We start from the raw sequence: 23,373 nt of genomic DNA on the forward strand, positions 1-23,373 counted from the left end.
CAATAATATGTGGATGTCATATGGTATTTGAAAGTAAGGTTATGTTTGGTTTGAAAGAAATAGTAAAGAAAGGTAGGAAAAGCTTAACAAACCTTGTATAGGTTTCTCTACATTTTTTTTTCTAACCAAACACAGCTTAAGACAATAATAGTACATTCCATGTGGCATATAATTGTCACGAATTGTATTCGTATTACATGTGGCATCAATATGTGCCACCTGGCGGTATATATGGACGAACCGTGATATCTAAATGTTGGATCAATGACATGTAAATGTCATGTGGCAGCATACATGAATGTCACGTGACACCTAAAGGTAAACCAACGATATGTCACATGTCATTGAATACATTAATATGTCTCTATTTCTATGTGGCATTCATATATGTTATCACGTGGTGGAGTGTATAAATATCATATATATGGTTGATGCACATGTTTCAAAAAATATAAGCTATAAAATATGTCAAATGACCAAAAAGTACAAAGTATCAAAAACTGGTTTCGTGTTTTTCATAATTTTTGTATCTTGATTTCATGCTTTTTAAAAGTAAAAAACGCCTAGATAAACATGTTCTGATATTTTTTTGTACATTCGTACTTTTGAGAGTATGAAAAGTACTTTCAAAAGTACCACCAAACTATAATGTTTTCAAAAACAGTTCTTAGCAAGCTCGGGAAAACACTTTTTGCTTGATTTTATTTTTCACAGCTCTGTCAAAAGCAAAATTTTGTCCAAATAAATCCTCACTCCTCTTAGTTTGTCTTAAATTTTTATTTTTTCAAGTTTTTATATTTGAATTAATTAACTGAAAGGGAAAAAATAAAGAAAATATGAAGATGCTAATTAACAATGTATTTTGCTTACCCGCTGCAACTTGCACGCAAGGAAAAGAAAAAGCATTGCAAATAAATAAATAATAGCAAAAGTAATTACATCTATTAAGGAAAACAGAGACAAATTTTGACAAAGAAGGATGAGGGATTGAGGTGTGGAAGTTCAATACGCGTGATCAACCCAACACGTTTCGATCCGGTTTGGTAAGATATTAAAAGCGTGGATATCCACCTCTCTCTCTCTCTCCCTCTCTCGATCTCTCTCGCTGTTGGGGGACACACAAGACCGCGAGATTCTTTAATAAAAAGCAAGTACCCAGGTGGACAAGTGGGGCCACATGCCTTTTACGTTGTTTATCTTCTATAGATTTCGGACAGAAAAAGAAAAAAATCGGGGCTCCGCAAATTCATATCCTGGAGGTGCATCGTTTTCGGAGGAGAATCCGGATTGATAGGTTTTGTTGCACTGATGGGAACCTTGCTGTGGTCCCCAGGTGGCATCAGAGGACGCGCGTAGTTTCAGTCGTCTGACGTGGATGTGGGGACCAGCAGGAGATGAGATGAAGCGGGAATCTGTGTCGTACGAGGAAGTTAAGTGAGAGGAGGAGGAGGAGGAGGAGGAGGAGAGGGGCGATGATTTCGGGTACGGATTGTGGCGGCTGAGAAAAACGACGTGGAGGAATCGCAAAGGCGTTATCGATTGCGTCAAGATGGATCGAGCAGATGACACGTGTAAGGAGATGGTTGCTGCTATGTTTTTTATGCTGGTTATGGACAGACATGGTGGATTCTGGGTTTCTGGGAAGCAGATCTCGCTCTGCTTGGAATGATTGGGCAGCGTACGGGACTGCTCACCCAATGCAATGCAAATGCCCCCCTGTACCGTGGATCTGTGGGGCCCATCTCACACGTGTTTGAGAACAACCTGCTATCCGACCCGCATTGTCTCTGTCTGTATGTGTGCTTCTGAGTCCCTCCTCTGCCCAGCGCCCCAGCCCCAAGAACCAGAAGATCCTTGTTCCCAGTTGAAGTTACAGATTTGCCCTCGGTAATGGCTCATATTATGAATATGCCCCTTCTGCATTCCCTGCTTTGTTTGGTAAGAGACGGAAACATAACTTAACTTGACCAAAATGACCCTATATATGTCACACTGGCTGAAGTGACTAACAGACGGGCGTCCTGGTCAATTTAAGTAAAAGTGAGATAGGGAGGAGTGAGGATTGAATCAGGAATTCAGGGTTCAGGGGAGGGAGGGGTGTGAGTTGTTGTTAGGACTTATTAGGAGTAGGAGTTATTGAGTTAGGGCCGCCCCCGTCCCCGCGGTTTACCTAGAGATTGCCAAAAGAAAGGGAGAAGTTAGGGCAACTGCTGGTCCTGGCTTTATACGACTTGTGTAGAAGTATAACCATTTTGGGGCAAATTGGTACAATTGAAACAACACACCACCCCCACTTTCCTCCATTTTCAATGCTCATGTCTCCCCCTTTTCATGATGATGGGAACTGAAGATAAAGTAGAGACTACTAGAGAGGGAGAGGGAGAGGGACCACCGAGAGAGAGAGACTGAGAGAGATGATTTGGATCTGAACTCAGATACGCCAAACCTCTCAAAAAAGAAACTATGGGTTTGGGTGGGCCCCCATTTGGCCATTTCTTTCTATTTATAAGAACATAGGGTACCTACTCCGAAGGGGAAAATGATTACAAGGCTTTCATTGATAGCGTGAGAAGCAATGTCCTTTTTCACCCCTACGTGGAATCCCTACAGTTTCTTAAGTTGATAGTTCTAATTTAGTGGTGCCAACTTTATTATGCTCCAGCCTCCACCACTAATAATACTCTACTGTTGACTGTTGTAATACCGATTTCACCACATAAGAAGTTTAACATGTTGTTTATGGATTATGGTCCCCTCACTCCCACCCTAAACCTTAGATTAAACCCAAGTATATAATGGACTTATACTTCACACAGTTCTCAAAACCCGTTAATTACGGTGAGAATGGGGAGTCCATCTATAAATTAATGAGTGATTTTCAGCATCCGATTACAGGCAAGGTGACGGCGGGTGGCACCATTAAGGTGGCGTTTGCTCACTGCTCAACTGAAAAGTTTCCCATTTGAAAAATGAGCTTTCAACATTACTCTAGGTGTAGGAACTAGGGGTTAAGTGGTTACCCAGCAATTGTATTTGACAATTCTAGTATATCGAGGTTCCTCCGGGGGTTTATTTGTCACCCTAACTAAAATTGGAATAACGTCTATATCAGGCCTCTAACTTAAGCCCTTACCAATTGCTAAATACCACCTAGGAGAGAGAGATGAGATTTGCAAGGAAAACAAAAATCCTTAAAATACATGAACACATAGCCCAAAGATTTCCAGTCTGAATGTTTCTGTCCATTTTACATTGAGGGACCATTCTTTTTTTGGATTTTGAGAGGGGAAAAGTTGATCAATGGGATTTTGGTTCCCATTGACCAAGAAACTCATCTTTTTTCAGATTTATGTAAAGATCAGGGAAAATTTATTTTCCTAGGTATGAGGTATCCCATCTCCCATGTACAGGTTTCTCTATTTAAACATGAATGCCCACATCTTTTTTTAATACGTCCAAAATTCCTATTCAGGTCATCCCAAACTAGTGTGACAGAAAATTTATAATTCTATGAAGCAAAGCTCTTGTTATGTGGCATGCAAATCCTGTATAATGAGCTTTCCACTAATACACACAACACACAGCACAGCACAATCATCTAAAAGGGAAGATAATATTAATAGGATACAACTATGAAAAAAAGTAGGATAAAACTTGTTTGAACCACAATTCCAACCCTCACTATATTTCCCCATAATTCATATCACCCTCAACCTCCACCAACCCTGGTTTTGTTTGAGTATTCAACATTCTTTTGCAAATGCCACTCTCTCTGGAAGGATAAAGGATGCACAAAGCATCCATTTTCCAGGTGCAACAAGCCGAACCCTATGCATTTCAGCCTCAACAGCTTCCTCCAAAAGTGCAGCTTTTATCCGCTGCAGTAATCATAAAATAAAACAAATAACTAACCAACCATAAAACGAAGAAAGAAGGAAAATTGGACGGCTTATCCTTCTAAAATACGTCAGATGCAAACCTCGTCGAAGTCAAATTCAGGATCTTGAGCTTTGGAGAATCCATAAACGTGAATCATTGGTAAGGCGGATTCTTTGTCCTTAGACCGTCTTCTAAATATGCCCCTGAATGCATCTGCTACCATTGAAAGGAAATATCAAGCATATAGAAAACAAAGGGGGACATATAGCTCTTGTTTGAAAAGAAGTTCCACAATAACATGAATCCTAGGTTTTGAACAGAGGGACCATGTCCCTGCACGTCAAAATGTCCAATTACTCGGTTGCTTGAGCAGTTGAGCAGCTGAGGTTGCAGTTTGTATTATCATGTTATAAGAAATGGTTATGTAATGGGACCTGAACTTCTGACATTTCTGATCCGAGATAAATGAAATCATGCAAGTGCACTTCAAAAAAATATAAACAAAATAATTGGTCCAAGCAATATTCGTGGGACAACCGAGTTGTGGAATATCTAGGTGATAGGCCACCTGGACTTTTTTTAATCAATTTAATAAGATGATCCTGACCATCCAGTAAATGGATTCTCTATATTCTACGACATTGATTTTTTACTACACAACAACATTTAAAATAACCAAGTGCGTGGTCTATATCCATTCATTTTCAATTCAAATCTTCCATGCACAATGCAGTCCATAATTCAGATCAATAAGTATGCCAAAGGTACAGGATACACCATGCAGCATTGTGGCCCATTCTTAGATCCAACTTTTTCTTTTTCATACTGCCAATTCAATCAAATATACCTAATAAAAGTGGACCGTCCAAATGATGATTTTTTTATACCGAACAAGCATGCAACTAAGCAAGACAATGGAATGCAATCATAATTGATTAACATCTTTCACATAATGACAGTCATGAACTAAGATAGTATATGCTATTATGCTTTATGACACAGCACTGTTCATTAAACAAATTTCCATTTATTATTCAGTACAAATTTCTTTGCTAAGAAGGACTAGTTGGTCTATGACATTATGCCTTAAAATGTAAAGCTAACTTTGTACTGCATACAATTGATCAAAAAAACCTGCTGGAGAAAAAAGCAATAGCTACACCATAATAGTATAATCCAGCAAAGAAAATTAAGTTACAACCTTTCAAGCAACATGGCAGATGAATAGCAACCCTCTAATTGGAAATGTTTATAACTATTAAAAAGTAATTTACATGTATTGCATGTAAGGTTGTCACAATTCCTAGAATCTTGTAATTATTATCTGAATGCTTAGGAATCTCATGGAATGTTTCTTTCTGCCTATAAATTTTGTTAAATAGAAGAGTGATGTAAACATGGAAGCAAACAAAGAACCCATGGAGAAAGAATTCAATTTTCTTATTGCTGCACCAATGGCAATTTCATTATTTTTAAATGATTTATTTTTTGTTAACATGAATTTATTGCAGATTGTTTTCACATTTGTCTTGGGAATCATCTTAAAGAATCGAATTAGTTTCAATAGTTACAGCAAAAGAGTTTTTGTAATTCTGAAAGGTTGAATAGGCAATTACGCCACTTTTTTTCAGCTTATCTTCAGGGACAAAAACTTGTCCACTCTGCATGATTTTTGTGTAACCAGATAGGTTATCATGTTTTCAATCTAACGAGACCAAGTACTGCAGATCCAACATGTTTTGAGAAAGTCATGGCTGTTTTACCAATAGAGTTTAGTCCATGACAGGAGTTGGATCTTTCTAAATCTTTTGATAATTCTTAGAATTATCTTTGGCTTGTTTAATTTTAGTATGTTTAAGAATTCATGTCCTTAACAGTTATCTATGGGTTTGTTGTAGTTTTGAAGCAGTTGGGAGTTTTGGATCAATTTCCTAATCCAAATTGAAGTCTGTAAAGGAAGATCCAAGCCTGTATATGAATCTATAAATAGAGTTTGAAATTGAAAGTTCAGCTTACCTGCAGGCAAAGTGAAGAGATGACTAGTTTGTTATCAATTCACATCTCATAGTGTGGTCTTCTTTTTAACCTCTATTTTCTATCTGTTTTCCATAGAGGTGCAATTTTTCTTCCCTTTCTCTTTGTTTGACATCTGAATTACTTCCTCTAATAAATGATATATTTAAGTTCCCTGTTTATACCCACCACATGCACAATAGGACTTTCTTCTTCCTGTCCTGCATGTAAGATGTGACCCTTACACCTCATTCCACAGATTTCCCATTATTTTGAAAAAGTCAATAGTTATAATTTTATGAGTTCTAATAATACAGACATGCAGTAATCAAATCATCAAAACATACAATTAGTCACATGACCAAGTTAAAAATAACCTCTTAAAATCAATGGGAACTAGCATTTTCAATCCATCATTGCCCCGGGGATTGAAACGGTGAAAACAGAAACAAAATGTCCTCGGTGTTTTATAGTTTTGAGTAGGAATGCGAATGGATTGGATCGGATTTGAATCAGGGTATATCTGAATCCAATCCGATAATATAAATCTTATATCTGCTCCTATCCGAAATCAGATCTCACAAAGGTAAATTCAATTTGAATCCATTAAGGATAAGAGGTATCCGAATCTCATCTGATCCAATTTAATTTCTGTACAATTTAACAAATTATTAAAAGGGAAAAAACATAACAGTCTATATAAAGAAAACAAAAAGTACAAGCATTTTATTTTCTTCAACTATTTTTATCATATATATATATATATATATATATATATATGTCTTTGAATAAAAAATTAAATAATATAAAAATTTAACAAATGCAATAAAAACATATTTATAAATAATATATTATTAAAAGGGAAAAACATAACATTCTATATAAAAAAAACAAAAAAATACAAGCACTTTTATTTTTTTCAATTATTTTTGTCATATACATATATATACGTCTTTTTATAAAAAATAAATAATATAAAAATTAACAAATGCAATAAAACATATTTATAAGGATCAGATAGGGGGTGATCCGCTTTGATTCGAAGATCCAATAGGGTATCCAAATCCGGCAAAATAGGATCAGATTCAAATTCGGGTCAGAACATGATCCGGTCCATTTGCACCCCCCCCCCTAGTTTTGACCATCTGAGCTAATTACTTGGTTGAACCACCAAACCACCACCAGTAGAGGACCTAGAGGTGCAACTTTGGCAAGGATGGGTTTAATATTCATTAGAATTTGAATGGCCTGATGCAGGAGTGCATCAAATCAGGTACCTGATTTGCATCCCTACCGCCTAGGCAATTTTCTGTATAGAGACAACTTTGTTTTTAAAACATCAATGAAAACATGTGATATGTAAACAAAAAGCTATAACAGAAAATTTTGACATCGAAATAGAGTTGGAACTATACAAACCTAGATACTCTGCAGCATCATTTGGCAAATTCATAACCACTTGTGTGATAGATTCAACCTTATTACTTGTAAAAATAGAAGTGATGAACCTTCTACCATCCATATTAAATACCTGAGAAGTGAGAAACAGAAAAGTATCAGCAAACCAAGTGTGAGGAGTCAACTCATTGAATAAATAACTATGCTTATTAAAATTAACATTTCATTAAAAGAGTATATTCATAAAGGTAACAAATAACATTTCATTAAATGTAGCATTAGTATTTCCACTGGGACATCAAATAATTTTGTGATACAAATAATTTTGCATGTCTTAATTTAATTTAGCACTATGGATTAATGTGATTATTGCCAAAATATGTGATTGGATTTTAATATGAAATTATAAGTTTGATTTTCAAAGAATACAGGAAACTCTAATAGCATATACTTTCATCTATTTATATTTTACATTCCTTACTTTTAAAAGGTACTTTATAGTAACAGCATAATTTAGGAAGTATGCATTTATGCTTCCTTATCGTTTATTAAAATATCATTAAATATTTCCATATTTCACAAAGTTCCCAACATTTCCATAATGTTTACAGTATTATATATGATATCTCAAATAGCTCTGACTTTCCTATTCTTGGGTTGTCAACATTTCCATCACCAAGATTTAAATGTTGCCAGCAACCCTTAATGGATGACACAGTCATGAAGCAGAAAGGCTCAGAAACTGCCGTACACATCATCCACATGGAACTTAAGAGTGTATTTAAGAAACATAACATTAATTTTACACTTACTATAACAGAATCTTAAGGTCTTCATGGCAAAAGCAAGGGGGAAATTCAAGTACTTTGGTTGCTCACTGAATACATATGGAATGACTGACCATCATCGGACTCAATAAAATTATTCTTTGGCAAGGCACAGTTCAAACCTCAATTTTTCTCTCAAGTTTGTTGAGGACACTATTTCTTTCAAGATATTCAACTGCTGAAGGGTTTAAATCATTAGCATATACACGCTTTACTTTCTTTGCTGCAGATATAGCTATCGGACCAACCCCAGAGAACACATCACCTGTTTGTTACAAGAGAAAAAATATCACTGAAAAGCATCCAAAATTGAGGAAATAAAAGTAGAGAAGGTAATAAATGTTTAGTTTGAAATTGTAAAACAAGATAAAACAGGGAAGAAGGGGGGAGGAGAAATAGGAAGACTTGGGTTCTTCTCAAGGATGACACTTACAAATCTATGCAATATGCATATGCATTTAATGAAAAAACTTTAGTTCATATGCCCATGAAAAATGCCACATGAAAACAAACTTACAGAAATTATGAATTAAATAAAGAGGTGACATGATTACGTTTTGGAAGGTGAGGAGCAACGCAACTAGGACACCAATAAGTCATATCACCCCCCCCCCAAAAAAAAAAAAAGAAATTCCTTGAAGAGCCCAAATTGCCTAATGAGCTTCCATCAAGATGTAAACTGATGAAGTGAAGGAAGGAATGAGCAACAAATTCTTAATTCCTTCAAAACATTTGTTTTTAAAAATTTGTGTAATCATCCCATCCCAAATACCACACAAAATTGCACTAAGGAATCCTCCCAATGACTGTCCAAACCTCCCACACAAACGCAAACATCTAAAGCCCATAACAACCAAGCAGTGATATTAAAAGGAAGAACTCAAAGCTCAAAGTAATTACTTACAAATGTCTTCTGCTGATTCACAGTGCAAGAAGATATAATTAATGGATTGGTTGACAGCTTAGTCAAGCAAGGGGCAACTAGGGAACAATTGTATTGGGCACAGTTGTAATTTGTTTCCTTTTTAGTCTGTTGGGAGAGGTTGCAGCTCATGCCTCTCCCTAAACAATTGTAACTTTTTCTCTTCTTTCTGTAATAAAATCTTCTTATTCATCAAAAAAAAAAAAGATATAGTTAATGGATTAATGGTTTCCAAATGATATTAAGATTATAGACAAGCTAAAATGACTATAAAGCAGCTTCCGCCATTCTGTGTCCTGTCACTGTTGAGTTTGCTCTAATTCACAGGGCAGGGGTTAGTGATTGAGAGTGGTCAAGTCAGGTCATCTAGTTAAGTCAAACACACAGCAAACCCAAACCTTGGCTTTCCCACTAAGATATCACCACATTATGAGCATTCATTCAGGAAGTTGGACCATAAAGATGAGGAAGCTTTTCACAAAATGATCAATCACCTCACCAGTGCTCTTCCAAAACCTGACTGTGTACCAATTCACCTAAATCATACCAAATAAAGGGGGACACTAATGGAGCTAGAGCTGTGAATCAGGCCGTGCCACCTGCGTCCCGGCATGATGGCACACAGACCGTGCCAGGCACGGCATGACCGTGTTGGCCATGCCAGGCCGGCACAGCACACACAGTCACAACAGGCTGAATGTGGCCCGCCTGAGGAACTAGCCGTTGGAGCCCTTGGCGGACCCCCAAATGGCTAGTTTCAGCTTTTTTAGGGGGTTTTTATTCAGTTAAAACACCGAATAAACCGAAATAAAGAAATGAAAACCAAAACCAAATTACAAGAAAACTGAAATAACTGAAACCAAAATTTTCGGTTCGATTTTCGATTATTTCGGTTAAAACCGATTTTAATTAATATATATAATATTATATATCATAACCTATAATATATATTATTATAATATATATTGTGAAATTGAATTTCATTATAATACATTATATATAATATATTAATATATAGAATATATAGAATATTATATATTAAATGTTGTATATTGTATATTATATATTACATATTATATAATGAATTTCAGTTAATTCGGTTTTTTTGGTTAACCGAATATCTAACTATGAAAACTGAAACCGAAAATCAAAATTCCTAAAAACCGAATTAACCGAACCGAATTACCCAAAAACCGAAACTGAAATTTTCGATTCGGTATTTTGGTTTTAACCAAATAATGCTCACCCATAAATATAACATCTAGTTTGGGACTTCAGGGCATTTGAGTAAAATGATAAATGACTTTATAATAACCAAAATACCCCTCCCAACAATTAAAAAATGGCTAGTTTTTAGGGCATTTTGTGCAATTGATTTTTTTTCAATTCCTATAAATAGCCCCTATCATCCACCATCTCATCATACCAATTCAGCATTTCTGAATTCTCTTCTCAATTCTTTATTCTCATTATCCCATACTCTCTCAGTCTCTCATCTCATATTGTCAATGTCATACACTTAGCAATTAAATTGAGATTCTGAACCGGTAATCCAGCCATCCGATCGTGTAAGTGCAATTAAATTCATTTTTATTTTTTTAGAATTAAAAAAATGGTCGGCTCCTCCTCTCAAAACTAATTCCCCAATAGTAAGTTCACTAGCCCGATTTGGAAAGTATTTAAAATAAAGGAGGTTGAGGGGAAGGGAAAAAGAGTCATTTACCTAAAATGTAGGATTGACTTTAACTTCAGTAGCAAGGGTGATACTGGCCACTTGGGCAAACATTTGCTCTTCCATGAGAAACAAGAAAAAGACATCTACTTTAAAGATTTGTTGGATGTTGAGGATAAATTACACGACAAAGAAGGGTATGACACTACTACACCTGATGAAGCAGATGATTGAAGACTTGAAGTCAAGGAGATGGAGTAGTTTTTTCAATTTTATTTAAATTATTTGTTATTTTTTCAACAATGTAATTTTTTATTTTCAATTTGTAACTTTTTTATATTTTAAATAAAATAAAATTCCTATTTTTTCAATTTGTTGTCCATTTTGTATTTTGGTAAGTATTTTTCATTTCTTTGTTATATGTTTTTTATTTTTTTCAATGTATTTTAGTTTTACTTAGCAAAAAATTAAAAAAAAAATCAAAATGTCAAAAAAAATAGTTTAGGCCTTTCTAGCTCGGTTTGGCCCAACCCAAACCCATGGCACAGCCTGCAGCCTGCGCGGGCTCAAGCCGTGGGCCGTGCTGGGCCAACCCCCCAAAATATCCCAGAGGAGGGAGGCACGGCCCACAGGCTGACCCAGCATGGCCTGTTTTACAGCTCTAAATGGAGCACGATGACCAACTAGCATTCAAGGATTATGGCAATATTTTTAGGAATATATTGGGTATACCAATGATTCTGTTTCAAACCATGAAGTATTTAAATGACACTAAACCAAAGGATACTTGGAAAAGGACTAAAACAAAGCTGCGGTGCCAATTCCACCCAGTGTTCTCCATATTTGACCCAGAACTTGGTTTAATTTTGTCCTTTAAAGTAACAAAGTTAGCAATAAATATTACATTAAGATATCCCCAGGATCCTAGAAGGAGCTTCTGGAGCAAGTTGCAACATGAAAGATAGATCTTAAGATATTGATACATAAGAAAATTCATGGTTTTAAATTTCATCAAGATTTTCAGAATTTTGACATTTTGTTCTGGTTTCAAGGGTTACCATATCCAAATAATAAGGTTTAATTAAGATACTTAGAATAAAAAGAAAAATAGAGGATAGTTACAAAGATTAAATAAGTATTGGAGATGGAAATGGAAATGAAACAAAAAAGGAAAGTAGAAAGTTTTAGGAATTAGATAACTTCTTTCTTGAATTTCATTCAGAAACACTTGAAGAAAAAATGCACATACACACTTGTTATGATGGTTGTTGCAATTATGATATGGTTTCAACTTTCAAGGAATGTTTCAGCTCTGGAGCCATAAACTTAAGCAATCTATATCATGCAATTTTATTGAGGAAAGACAAAAAACATACATACAACATCTTTTGCTGTAAAGAAGCTGATAAGCCTTTGTCTTTCTGTTGCTAGCCTTGAATTCCAGTATCTGCATAAGAAGCAACAAGTGGATCTTTGTCATCATGCATGCAGAACCTATAATTGTTCATTCTTCAGTCCTTAAGGATATGTTGTATGAGTAGTTTTACAAATTAAAAGCAAGATACCATGGTCCACATCTCAGGAATAGCAAGTCTAGACACACGTAACCAACCAAAGAAAAAAATAACAGGATAGAAATTGGATGATAGTGGGTCTCCCCCATCAATAGCAAGAATTAAAACCCAGGGCCCTCTGTAGTAGGAGATTTCAGAAATGGGGAAGGAAATATCTTGGCACTCTATTCAGGCTTTATTGGGTAGGTGATTCCATTAAGGCAGAGTTATAGGCTGTGCTGTATGGCCTAAGGTTGGTCAAATCTCTCCACTCCAATGAGGTTAACAACCCAAAAGGGGTGCAAGGCACTTAACCATTGTAATTACTTTATATCAAATTAATAAAGGTATTTCACTGTTACCAATCAAAAAAAAATCCACAAAGAAAAATGTGTGTATATATGTAAAAAGAAAATGGTCCAATTTCAGGAAAATGATAAATCAAGAAAAATATAACAACAGCAAGAAAAATAAATTCCAACTTTTACAAAGCAAATGAGTGTCTATATATGTCAAAATAAAGGGTCCAATTTCCTGAACTATGAAGCGCTCTTAAGTCAGTCATTTTTTATAGAATTAAAGTTAAGGGATCAAGTTAAAAACAAAAAAACAAAAAAAGGGAAAGACCATCCAAATAGTTCAACCATCCAGTCTGATCTAGTCTCCAAATCAATGTGTTTGAGTTTGTATGTAAACTAAACACATAAAAATATATATATATTAGAATGACAGTAACAGAAAACTACATATACTGAAGCTATGTGATCAGTAATAAAATATCTAAACTCCTATTATAAACTTCTATAATTTTGTAAAATAATAGAATATTTTATGAATGTTGATTTGAAAGATAAATGTACAAAAAAAAATAAGAGATCAATTGAGGGTCAATTATCAAGAATGCCGTACAATTTCACTTTTTTTTTAAACGGGTAAAGGATAATATCATTGAAATAGAGCAAAAACATGTTCAACAAGGAGCTGTGGAAATAGAGCAAAAACATTACAATTTTACATTTTTATAACCATTTATTTACATACATAATTATGGCTATCAAATTATGTGCACTGAAGAGCAATGGCCACATCAGAAGCAATGGGTCATTTGGTGCAAATTGAAGGGTTAGACAGAAAAGGCAACAAAAGAAAAGGGTGGAACTGTAGAGAAAACTTCAAGAGCTATGGTTTAACTGAGGATATGAGGTTGTGAGCCTAGATAAAATGGACATGTGGGGAAAAACTCATTCACTTATCCCAAATAGTTGGTTTAAGATTAAATTGAGTTATAACAAACAAGTTTAGGAATAAAAAAACAAAACAAATACTAAAATTGACTACAACAGCCAAGGCATTAGCTGCCACCTTAAACAGGTTTAATTAAGTAATAGCATGTTGAGAGTTATACAAGGTTTAGTTCAGTAGTAAAAACTGCAAGGTTGTGATTGGGTGGTGAACTCTAAAATGTTTCTAGTCCTTGGACCCTAAGATTCTCCCTTAGAGAAGCTAACGCATTAACCACCACCCTCATTCAGGTGGATACACAAATCAGCTAATGTCATAAATGGTTCTCTAGGCAGAGGTGAAGTAGATAGGTTGCAATTTGCATCTAGCTCAAGGGCTTACTTGAACAACTGAGAAGCTATTGTACATCTTTTGTTTCTGTTCAACGTGTTACTGGTGGTACTACAAATGTTATAGACATCCTTCTCTTAGATCTTTATAATTAGCAGGGGTGCCCATCAGGTTCTCATAAAAGCCTCTTTATCATTATTAACAAGGAAAACTAAACAACATAAGGCATTGAATTAGACTATGAACCAGGAGCCCTGCAGCCAGACTAAAACAAATAATTGCCTGCCAGAACTTCAAGCTGGCAACATCAAAACGAATTTCAATCAGGCAAAAATACGGGTTCAAGGGCATACACTGTCGCTAAATCAACATGAAAACGAATTCCGTTCTCAATTACAGTAGTTACAAGGGAATGATTGCCTGCCAGAACCTCAAGTTGCATCGTCCTATAGTCATTGTGAATGGCATCAACCTTGTTGACAACAGTTTGAATTTTTGGTTTGTTTTTATCCAATACTACCTGAAATGGGGAAAATGTTAGACGTTTGCAATACTAGATAACTTATTTGCAAAGCTTGGCATGCATATTCCCTCCATTAAGTAATAATGCTAGGATTAAGCACCTGTGCAATAAGTTTCTTGTAAGGTAGATGGTCATCTCTCAGGTTCAAGTGTACAATATGTCCTACTGCTTCAAAAGCAGTTGGAACAATCATACCTTTTGGTAGCAAAGCCTCCAAAATCTGGAAGATTTATAAAACTTAGAAGTTAGAACTTGCTATAAATTAGAACTTGGAAGAATTGAAGTAGGATTTAGATTGCTAAGACATAATAACTTCTAATTAGTGCATACTAGAAGATCCCAACAGCACTAGTGAAAGGGTATTGCATTTATAAGATCAACATGTCAATTAATGATATGAGAACCCACTTCCATGTGTATCAAATCATAGGTTGTCAGAGGATGTAGTACTTAAAATTTACAATATTTCACAAGTAACCCTTCATAACATAAAGTTCTTGGTCAAACTTACCATTCCATCATGAAGTTAAATTCTGACAAATTGTCAATTTGAACAACTTTTTTTTTATGAGTAATCAATTTGAACAACTTATTGCATAAAAGTTATCATTTTATATGAAGTATCCAAACCCATCAAGGGAGTTTCTAAAATCAACAGGAAAAATTTTCACTTTAGCAAGGGACAGAACAAGGTCCATAGAAATTTTACATATTTCCATCCTTGCACTCTCAGCTCCCTTTGCCCAAGGATTTATAGGTATATCAGTGTTGTCAAGCTCAGGCCAGACTGGATGGCAAACCGTTCAAACCAGGAACCAGCAGTCATAATGGTGGTTGACCAGCTCTTAGAAGTGTTGACTTGATTAAACATACCCCAAATACACGTGTTAATAGGAGGTATAGCCTCTAATATTAAGTGTTTTATGTGCATTTTGATGTAAAGTAGCTTTAAAAGGTAATCTAAAACCATTTTATACTTGATAATATTTTTTTTATTTCTCACATTTTTATGTGAGCAAGTTGAATGGTCACATCAGACAGTTGAACCATTCAACCTACGATGTAGTGACCAAAATGGTTCTATATCCAATACAAGCCTAACAACACTCGGGTATATCCAATCAAGTCGATAGAAAGAGGAACCAAAAAACGTTTTTCAATTAGATTCTGCTCTTGAAAGAGGAACCATAAGGGTAAACAATGACCCAATTCAGCTGATTTCTAGGGAAGTAAGTTCCCCATCATTACCTGTCCATTTGTTGTTGGCATTCGGGAATGGTTTTTCTCCTTATTTGAGTGCAGGTGAACTCCTCCAGCTCATATCAAAGTGTCTTTGGTCCAACCTCCTGTTCTTGGCCGAGGAAGATAGGTAAAATTATGTGGAGGCATGCTAGGGCGGCAATAATTTGGGCAGTATGGGAAGAAAGAAATGCAATAATTTTTAGAGAAAAGGAAAGAATAAAAGAGGCTTTGATTGAATCAATAATATTAGAGTGGATCACTGGCTGAAATCCTTAGAAAGCTTCTCACATATCTCCACTGATGACATTATTAGAAAACAGAAGGAGGCGGCAGACTAAATGTCAATAAACAACCTGTTATCCCAGCAGGTGAGGGTGATTCACTAAGAGCGGAAGTAATGGCAGTTATGGAAGGGGTGCAAAGGGCTAGTATCATGAATGTTAGAAAGCTAATTATCTTTCAAACTGGTAATGACTTGGCTACTTGATGAGGAAAGTAGGATGTGGAAATACAATAATGAGAAGAAAAAAATTCAAACGGATCACAAAGGACATGGAACTGCGGATACTTTGGGTGAAAAGAACTGCTAATTCAAAGGCTGCATTAGCCAAACAACGGGTTGAGAGAATTCAACTATTTTGGGCACAATGTAATTTTTTATTAAAATTTAAAGGGGAGAGATAAGAGGGTTTGTCTCTCACCGACTTTCTTTTGTACCTTTTCTTCTAAAATGAATGAATTTAACAGTTATCGATCAAAAAAATAGTAAGTTCCCCATCATGTCAAAAGTTTCATGTACCTGTTTTTTTTTCTCAATATTTATTCATTATTGACCATCTAATAAGGGATTATTTCTTTCTTTTTTTGCATGAAGTGCTCCATTTCTGTGGGAATTCTTCTGCTTTGTCTTTCAGATCCCTTGGATTTGTCCCCCTTTGGTTCATGACACGAGCCTCTCTTGGTCCATAATTTGTCAGGTGATAAATCTACTAGTTCAGGAAGGCACCAGGCACAGGGGCTATATTGTAAGTCTTTTTGTAATATGTAGAGACATGTTTACTTTATGTTCAAAATAAGCATGTTTAAAAAATGAGTATAGCACTGTAGCTGAGATGAGGATGTTGAGATGGCTAAGCGGTAAGACTAGAAAAAGATAGAATTATAAATAAGGTCATTAGACATTAGAGAGGATTTGGGACTAAGTCAAACTCCAACAAGATGAGGGAAAGTCAACTTAGATGGTTTCATGATGTGTGAAATCCCTGCTCTTATTATGGTCTGTGACATTGGATGGAACACAAACAATGAATCACTTGCAATCAAAGGAAATGATCTTGGTTAATTTTTGCAGCCTGTGTGTGTGGGTGGGTGGGGGGAAGAATCGGTTAACCACTTGTTAATCCATTGCAAGTTCTCCTATGGTGTTTGCCTGCATTAATTCATCTGTTTGGGGTGCAAATGGCTGTTCCCATGGATCTCAGCATGCTAGTTGCAGCTTGAATATCAAAGGCTTTTCAGTAGGAGGGGTTCGATCTTGTAGAATCTCGTGCCTATAGTTGGCTGCTGGCAGCTTTGGCTGGAGAGAAATCAGAGAATCTTTCATGATTTGGAGAGCCTCCAGTTGAGGCTGTAATTGGAGAGAGAGACGTGTCTCTTTAAATTAGCTGCTCTATATATGGATTTTTCAGGTTTGGGTTTTTCTGTTTGTAGTTCTCAATGGCATAGGGTTATTTGGGATGATTGATTTGTAATCTGAAATCCTTCTGGTATGTTCTATTCTAGTTGTAATTTTGTGAGGGATCCTCTCTTCCCCTCCTTTTCTTTTTTAGTTAATGAAATATTTTTTCATCTTTCAAAAGAAAAAGATGTGTATAAGCAATCAATGACTGCACCAGTGAGGAGAGTCTTGGTGCAAGTGGAAAAGAGTAAGAGGAAGACCAAACAAAATGTGGGCTGAAGTGGTAACAAATTATTTATGGACTTAAAGTTTGAAGAAGACATGGTTCTTGACAATATTCATGAAGCCTGCCCCAAATTGTTGGGATTGGAATGCTGGTGTCTCTATCACATTAATAAAGCTCTTTGATTTGATCTTGTTGGTGATGATTTGGGGGGGGGGGGGGGGACTTAAGGACTTAAATCATATATATTGTGTATTATATTAGCATATGGTTTTGGTTGTAGTGTACCATCGAATCCAGGTTTGACTCAAGGTCAAACCTTTATGTATGTCTCTATAATTATGGGACTGAGACATACGCAGTCCCATAATTCATCAAAGGGTAGTGGCTTAAGTGTGAAAAGAACAAAAGTTTCAGTACTGTACCTAAATTGCCTACGCAGTAGGCATCTAAATCATTAGTACTGTTGTACTGTATATAAAGCACCTAGGCAATAATTAGGTGATATAGAACTTAAAACAGTTTCAATTCTATGTTTCCCAAAGCTAGCAACATTTTGAACTTACTGGTATTTCTATCAATTTAGCATATTTCCCTGATTATTTTCTTTCTTGCAAACAACAGTTTTATAGATAAAGGCAATTTTATTAATTAGAATTAAAAGAGCACAGTACATATCATACAACTCCCTGCAAAGAGGCGCAACGTGCAGCCTCTAAACTATATCATAAAGCTTACAAATGAGCCCAAAAGAGCCGATTCCTATGTACCCCTTGTTTGGCTAGAAAATCTGCCAGCCCATTTGACGATCTTCTTTCCCAATGAACTGTGACCGAGATATTTGATGTTAGCCACTTAAATCTTCCTAAAGCTCCCTAGAGGACCAGGCTGCCATCTCCAGCTCTTTTAGCCATCCAATAACCAATTTGGAGTCACCTTCAATCATTAAATGATCCACTGCCAACTCTTTTGTAATTTCTGATCCTTGTAGTACAGCTTGGACTTCTTCATTAACTGAACCTCTCATCCCAATAGGACCAGAAAATAGAGCTACTATCTGGCCCTCAGCATTTCTAGACTCCTCCAATTCCAGATGGTCCCGAGATACCCAAGCTGCTTCCATCAAAAATTAATTTAACAACACCTGCATCAGGAGGCTTCCATTCCACCAAAGGTTTGTTTCTAACATCAGAACTTTTGGCTACTTGCTCCCAATTCCTCCTTATAATGAGAAGGGTGAGAACTGAGAACAGGTCCAAAGACTTTACCCAGCTTATGGCCCTACTTAAAATACTTTCCAACACACAAGCCTGATCCCTCTCCTTGTCATTAAAAACTCTGGTTCTATCATCTCGCTCTACCACTCATCTTTCCTCCAGCCTATTTTTCTTTCTTGCAAATAACTTGAACAAAAAACCTTATCCATCTCACTCTACCACTCACTCATCTTTCCTCCACCAAGGAAGCAGTGTTAAGGAGCCAATCTCTCACTGCATTTTCATGGAGGCAACAGGATAAACTCTTCATACTCTTCCATGTGTGGCTAAGTTGTTGCTACTTTGTATATGAGAATAGACACTTCTTGGTGCATGATATATGGAAAGTGTGTCACAGGGGCTTTTTTTGCTCAGCTCTAATCTCATCATAGCTTTGCAATTAAGAGCTGCTTCCCTGCCTTACTTGCAGATTCTTAAAAGAGTTGCACTTGAAAGGGCTGAGTAAGCAAGGAAAGGTAACATGGGGAGTGGTACCTGCTGCAGTTTTTTGGTGTTTATGGAAAGAAAGAAATACCAGGATTTTTTGAAATAAAATAAGTACTACAGAAGTAGCAAACAGAATCATGGGGAAGATGATATCATGGTTGGGAAGTCACATGATGTTTAGAGGAAAGAGCACACACTTATTTTGACTTTACAAATCTTTTTGTAAATAGTCAGGGTCTGATTGCTTAAATGTATAGTGAACAGTTTTTGTATATCCCCAGTGTACAGCAACCTATTGTACAAGAGTCTTGTTTTTGGATTTTTGGATAATTAATACAATTCATACTTTACCATTTTTTATTGATAACATAACTTGCATTAAAAAATTAAGAAACAGTTACAATGAAGCAATGGGAGGGGTAAAATCTCTTAACCCTCCCTGAGAACAAAAAGAAAATTACAACATGGCACAAAAAAGGCTGCCCCTTCCCACCCCTTGTTTTGCGAGTGCATCCGCAAAGGAATTTGCACTTCTCTTAATTCATGCTTTACCTTCTCTGAAAAAATCTCAACATAGTTTTTTATCAGTTAATTTCATCACTATCTTGTACTCACATTATATCATTTCAAAACAACTACATTAATTTAGCCAACTACAAGAATTATCTTATTCTCTTCCATCAAATTTCTGTTAGTAACATCATGAATTTAAACACTGATGTCAATTATTGATGAATCGTGAATGTTACCCAGACACTTTGACACCTAAAGGAAACCTGTCCCTCACCCATCACCCCCACTTTTGAGTAAATTTACTTTAATGCCATAAGAAATATTTAGAAAATTCATCCCTCATGCAACACCCCCAGTCATGGCCACCATACACAACACTAAAGTAAAAGCTCAGTACACTACATAGAAAAACTTCAACAGAAAAACAAGTTTGTAGGGAGAGCTTCAAACTTTCAATAAGAAGTTTCCTTTGAAAGTTCATCCTCCTTCATAAATATAAATAATCTGCTACAGTGGTCCAGAATAATACTTATCAGTATTAGAAAATACAATAATAGATACTATGTACAAAAAGTCATCAAGATAAAAAAAAATGGAGAATAAAAATAGTTGAAAATAAACATAACCAGATCTGGACCAGAAATGTCAGATACCTCATTCATTTGCCAATAATTATAAAACAAGGTCATCTTGCATTGCACAAGCTCACATGCTGATGCACTTTGCCTACTATCTACTTTTAACACATCCTGAAGAAACAATTTAAATTTTACATACAATGTTAGAATCAATCGGAAAAGTAGACAATGTATTTGAAAATAAAAAAGAAAAGCATGATCAAATTGATGTCACAATAGAAATAGCAATAATGATTACAGAATAATAGCATAACCTGCCCCTTACCCTAATAGAGAAAAAAGCAGTAAAGAGAAAAAGTTTTAAGTAAAATCTTCAGGCAGATATCTTATAACAGCATATCAAGCAAGAACAACAAGAATATATGGTTCAAATAGTAATGTAAACTGTTCAAGGAAGATGTAGATCAAGCCATATCTATGAAGAAATTGGAACACTAGGTGGAGCCTGCACAAGAAACGAATATCTTATAATGCAAAGAATTAATCCTTGTAAAATAAATAAAGACTTCGTAGTTGAAAATTTATTTATTCTGTTTATCATTTTTTTACTTTATTAATTTGGATAATGAAAAGAACATATAGACAGAAAAATAATAAAACGGATATATGCGAGTTTAAACTGTCAATCACAGCATCCATAGGAGGCAGCATTCCATATTGCAAGCATCAAAGGAACTATCGATAAAACAAAGCCACATTTAGAAGCACCCAGCAATATCATATTGGGTTCGACTATGATATGGAAAAGATATGATATCCAAAAAACATCTGACCAATCAATTGGAATCATAAACGTGGTAGCAAATCAGGTGTTATTTATCAGAATTCATGAGTGGGTTTTGATTGGTCAAAACTCTTTCCATAGTCCATATCATGTCTTTCCCACATCATAGATTTTCCCTGTAGAGAAATATCATATTATCCCCCTATTACCCAAAGGCCAAAGCATATCATTCCCATATATGACGACTGAGAAAATGAATTTGTTGGCCTCATGAACTATGACAGCTTCCTTAAAATACGTGACATGACCTAAAAGGCCCACTTCAATTATGGAATATCTCCAGTTTGTGGAATACATGAATTTAGGGTCTTACATAATCACCAACCAGAACTCAAAAAGGGTTAATGGTAAAAAGACACACACATACACGCATACATGGCGCTTGTGGTGCAAGCCAAGAAAACGGGATGGACTTTCAATAACCTACCTCTCCCATTGAAAAGCTAAATATAGACAGTCGTAAAAAACTAAAGATATGCTCCTTCCACTGGTTAACCATGTCGGCATTATCATTCTGATTTTCAGGCAGCTAAAAAGGAACAGCATTGGAAATAAATCACTATCCTAATTGCTGATCCAAAAAACAAAAAAGATCACTGTCCTAAACTCTCCAGGGAGCTTTGTTATACAGATCAATATGTTAGTTTTGGGGGAAATACTAACGAGAAAAAAACGAAAATAACTCACAGAGCATCACAGTGTTCGAACAGCCACCTTGACGGCCTCGGGAAGCTCTTCCACGTCTTTATTGGCATAACGCTCGTCAAGCAGCAGTAACCTTGTGGAACCTCTCCAACTGCCTCTTTTAAAATCATCTCCGAGCAACCCACTCATATCTTCACCTTCATCTCTGTCTTCGACAACTTCAACCACAACAAAATCATTCTTCCTAATTCTCTTATCTCTCTCCAAGCCCTCTCCCTCTTCTCTCACCATCTTTTTCTTCTTCCTTGGTCTAGAAATCTTAGCAAGGTTCCTAAATTTTATAAAGCCACTGGAGTTGAACGTCCTTGAAAGCCTGTCCCTGTACAAAACCGGGCTCAAAGGCTCGCCATCCCCTTCGGCTTTCCCATAGATACGCCGGGTCAATGCAGCGAAGCTTTCTTCAACATCCTCAGTTTTTTCTTGCAGAATCTTTTTGAATTCATCCTCCATTTCATCGCCAGGAACCCTTGCGATGTTCCGGACGCGAGGCCAGTTCAAGAGGTGGCCTCTTAATCGGTTCTCAAGCGAAAAGCATTCTTCTGCAGGGACCCTAAGGGCGGCAATGTCGAAAACTCGAGAGAAGCTCTCCCTGTCGACTATACTTTCTTCTTCTCCACTTCCAGCATCGTCTTCCTGGAAGTTTTCTCCAGGAGATTGAGATGTGCCGTGTTGTCGTTGTTGCTTTCCTGCTGGCTGTTGATGGCATGCTTTTCTGCCCTTGTGAAGAGAGGGTCCATATGGGGGTTCTCGCTCTGGGGGCAAGTCTAGGGTTGAAGAAATGGTGCAAAAGAGAGGGAAAAGACGGGGTTTTGAAAGTGAAGGATTTCTTAAGAAACGATTTGCAGAGGAAATGGAGAGTGGAATTAAATGTGATGTAAAAAACAGATTAGTGACCATGGCGAGTCGGGAAGTAACGGTCCAATCACACGGCGCCGGGCCAGTGGCGATGAACTGTGACGGATTTAGTTGGATTGTTTGCGGGGAAAAATGAACCAAATTCCTAAAACTCCCCGGAGTGTATCTACAACCACAAGACTACAACATTTATGAAACCAGAACCAGAAGTGGAGCGAAGCCAGATCCAACCCGTGCTTCACGGCCCAAAATTGAGTTCGGACTTCGGGTTGGGCTTGGCACGGTTCAATTTAACATGTTTCAGCGAAAGTATATATGCATCCATACATCGTACTTGCACTGTTGAACACATTATTGACACATCGCTGCCCATCCCAGGCTTGAGGTTGAGGCCATCTTTTCAGCGCAGGTTCGACGGATCGGGTCTGGGCCTGGCAGACAGTATGAATGGGGTCGGAGCGAGTAAATTTCTTTAACTATCTTTATGGTTAACTAATTTTAAGTTTTTTGACAATTGACATTGTAGTTAAATAGAAACAAAAATAAAATATCATTTTTGCCTTTCACTTTTTCTCAAATTTTCAAAATAAAACACATTTAGGAGTGTAAACGGATGGAATTCGAATTGGACCAAGCAATATTCGAATTTGATTTGATATCCGACAAATATTGA

General features: G+C 36.3%; 1 protein-coding gene across 3 annotated transcripts; it reads right to left on the reverse strand.

Annotated features, from left to right (window-relative positions):
* Window positions 1-3,489: 3,489 nt before the first annotated feature.
* Window positions 3,490-22,873, reverse strand: LOC148875659 (Met-10+ like family protein). 3 transcript variants are annotated; one of them, XM_088964983.1, is made up of 9 exons: window positions 21,855-22,873; window positions 20,372-20,467; window positions 14,460-14,579; window positions 14,190-14,356; window positions 12,088-12,158; window positions 8,240-8,382; window positions 7,312-7,423; window positions 3,980-4,092; window positions 3,490-3,878 (listed from the first exon to the last, which is right to left on the reverse strand). In XM_088964983.1, the coding sequence occupies exons 1-9, from the start codon at window positions 22,740-22,742 to the stop codon at window positions 3,744-3,746; spliced, it is 1,845 nt and encodes a 614-aa protein (XP_088821109.1). In that variant the 5' UTR covers window positions 22,743-22,873; the 3' UTR covers window positions 3,490-3,743. The 3 variants fall into 3 exon arrangements, with proteins under 3 accessions (XP_088821109.1, XP_088821110.1, XP_088821111.1); XM_088964984.1 differs by lacking the exon at window positions 20,372-20,467; XM_088964985.1 differs by lacking the exons at window positions 14,190-14,356; window positions 14,460-14,579 and having other exon boundaries at window positions 12,092-12,158.
* Between the last annotated feature and the right edge of the window lie 500 nt (window positions 22,874-23,373).

This window comes from Nelumbo lutea, chromosome 1, assembly GCF_056320005.1.
Source record: "Nelumbo lutea isolate HS-2025 chromosome 1, American lotus-T2T, whole genome shotgun sequence".
Taxonomy (NCBI): domain Eukaryota; kingdom Viridiplantae; phylum Streptophyta; class Magnoliopsida; order Proteales; family Nelumbonaceae; genus Nelumbo; species Nelumbo lutea.

Bases quoted from the DNA above. Each gene is read 5' to 3' on its own strand.
- LOC148875659 (XM_088964983.1), bottom strand. From the start codon at position 22,742: ATGGTCACTAATCTGTTTTTTACATCACATTTAATTCCACTCTCCATT. The intron at 12,159-14,189 runs GTATGCCCTTGA...CTTCTTATGCAG, and splicing joins CATGTTGATTTAGCGACAGT to ATACTGGAATTCAAGGCTAG. The intron at 3,879-3,979 runs GTTTGCATCTGA...TGATTACTGCAG, and splicing joins CTGAATTTGACTTCGACGAG to CGGATAAAAGCTGCACTTTT.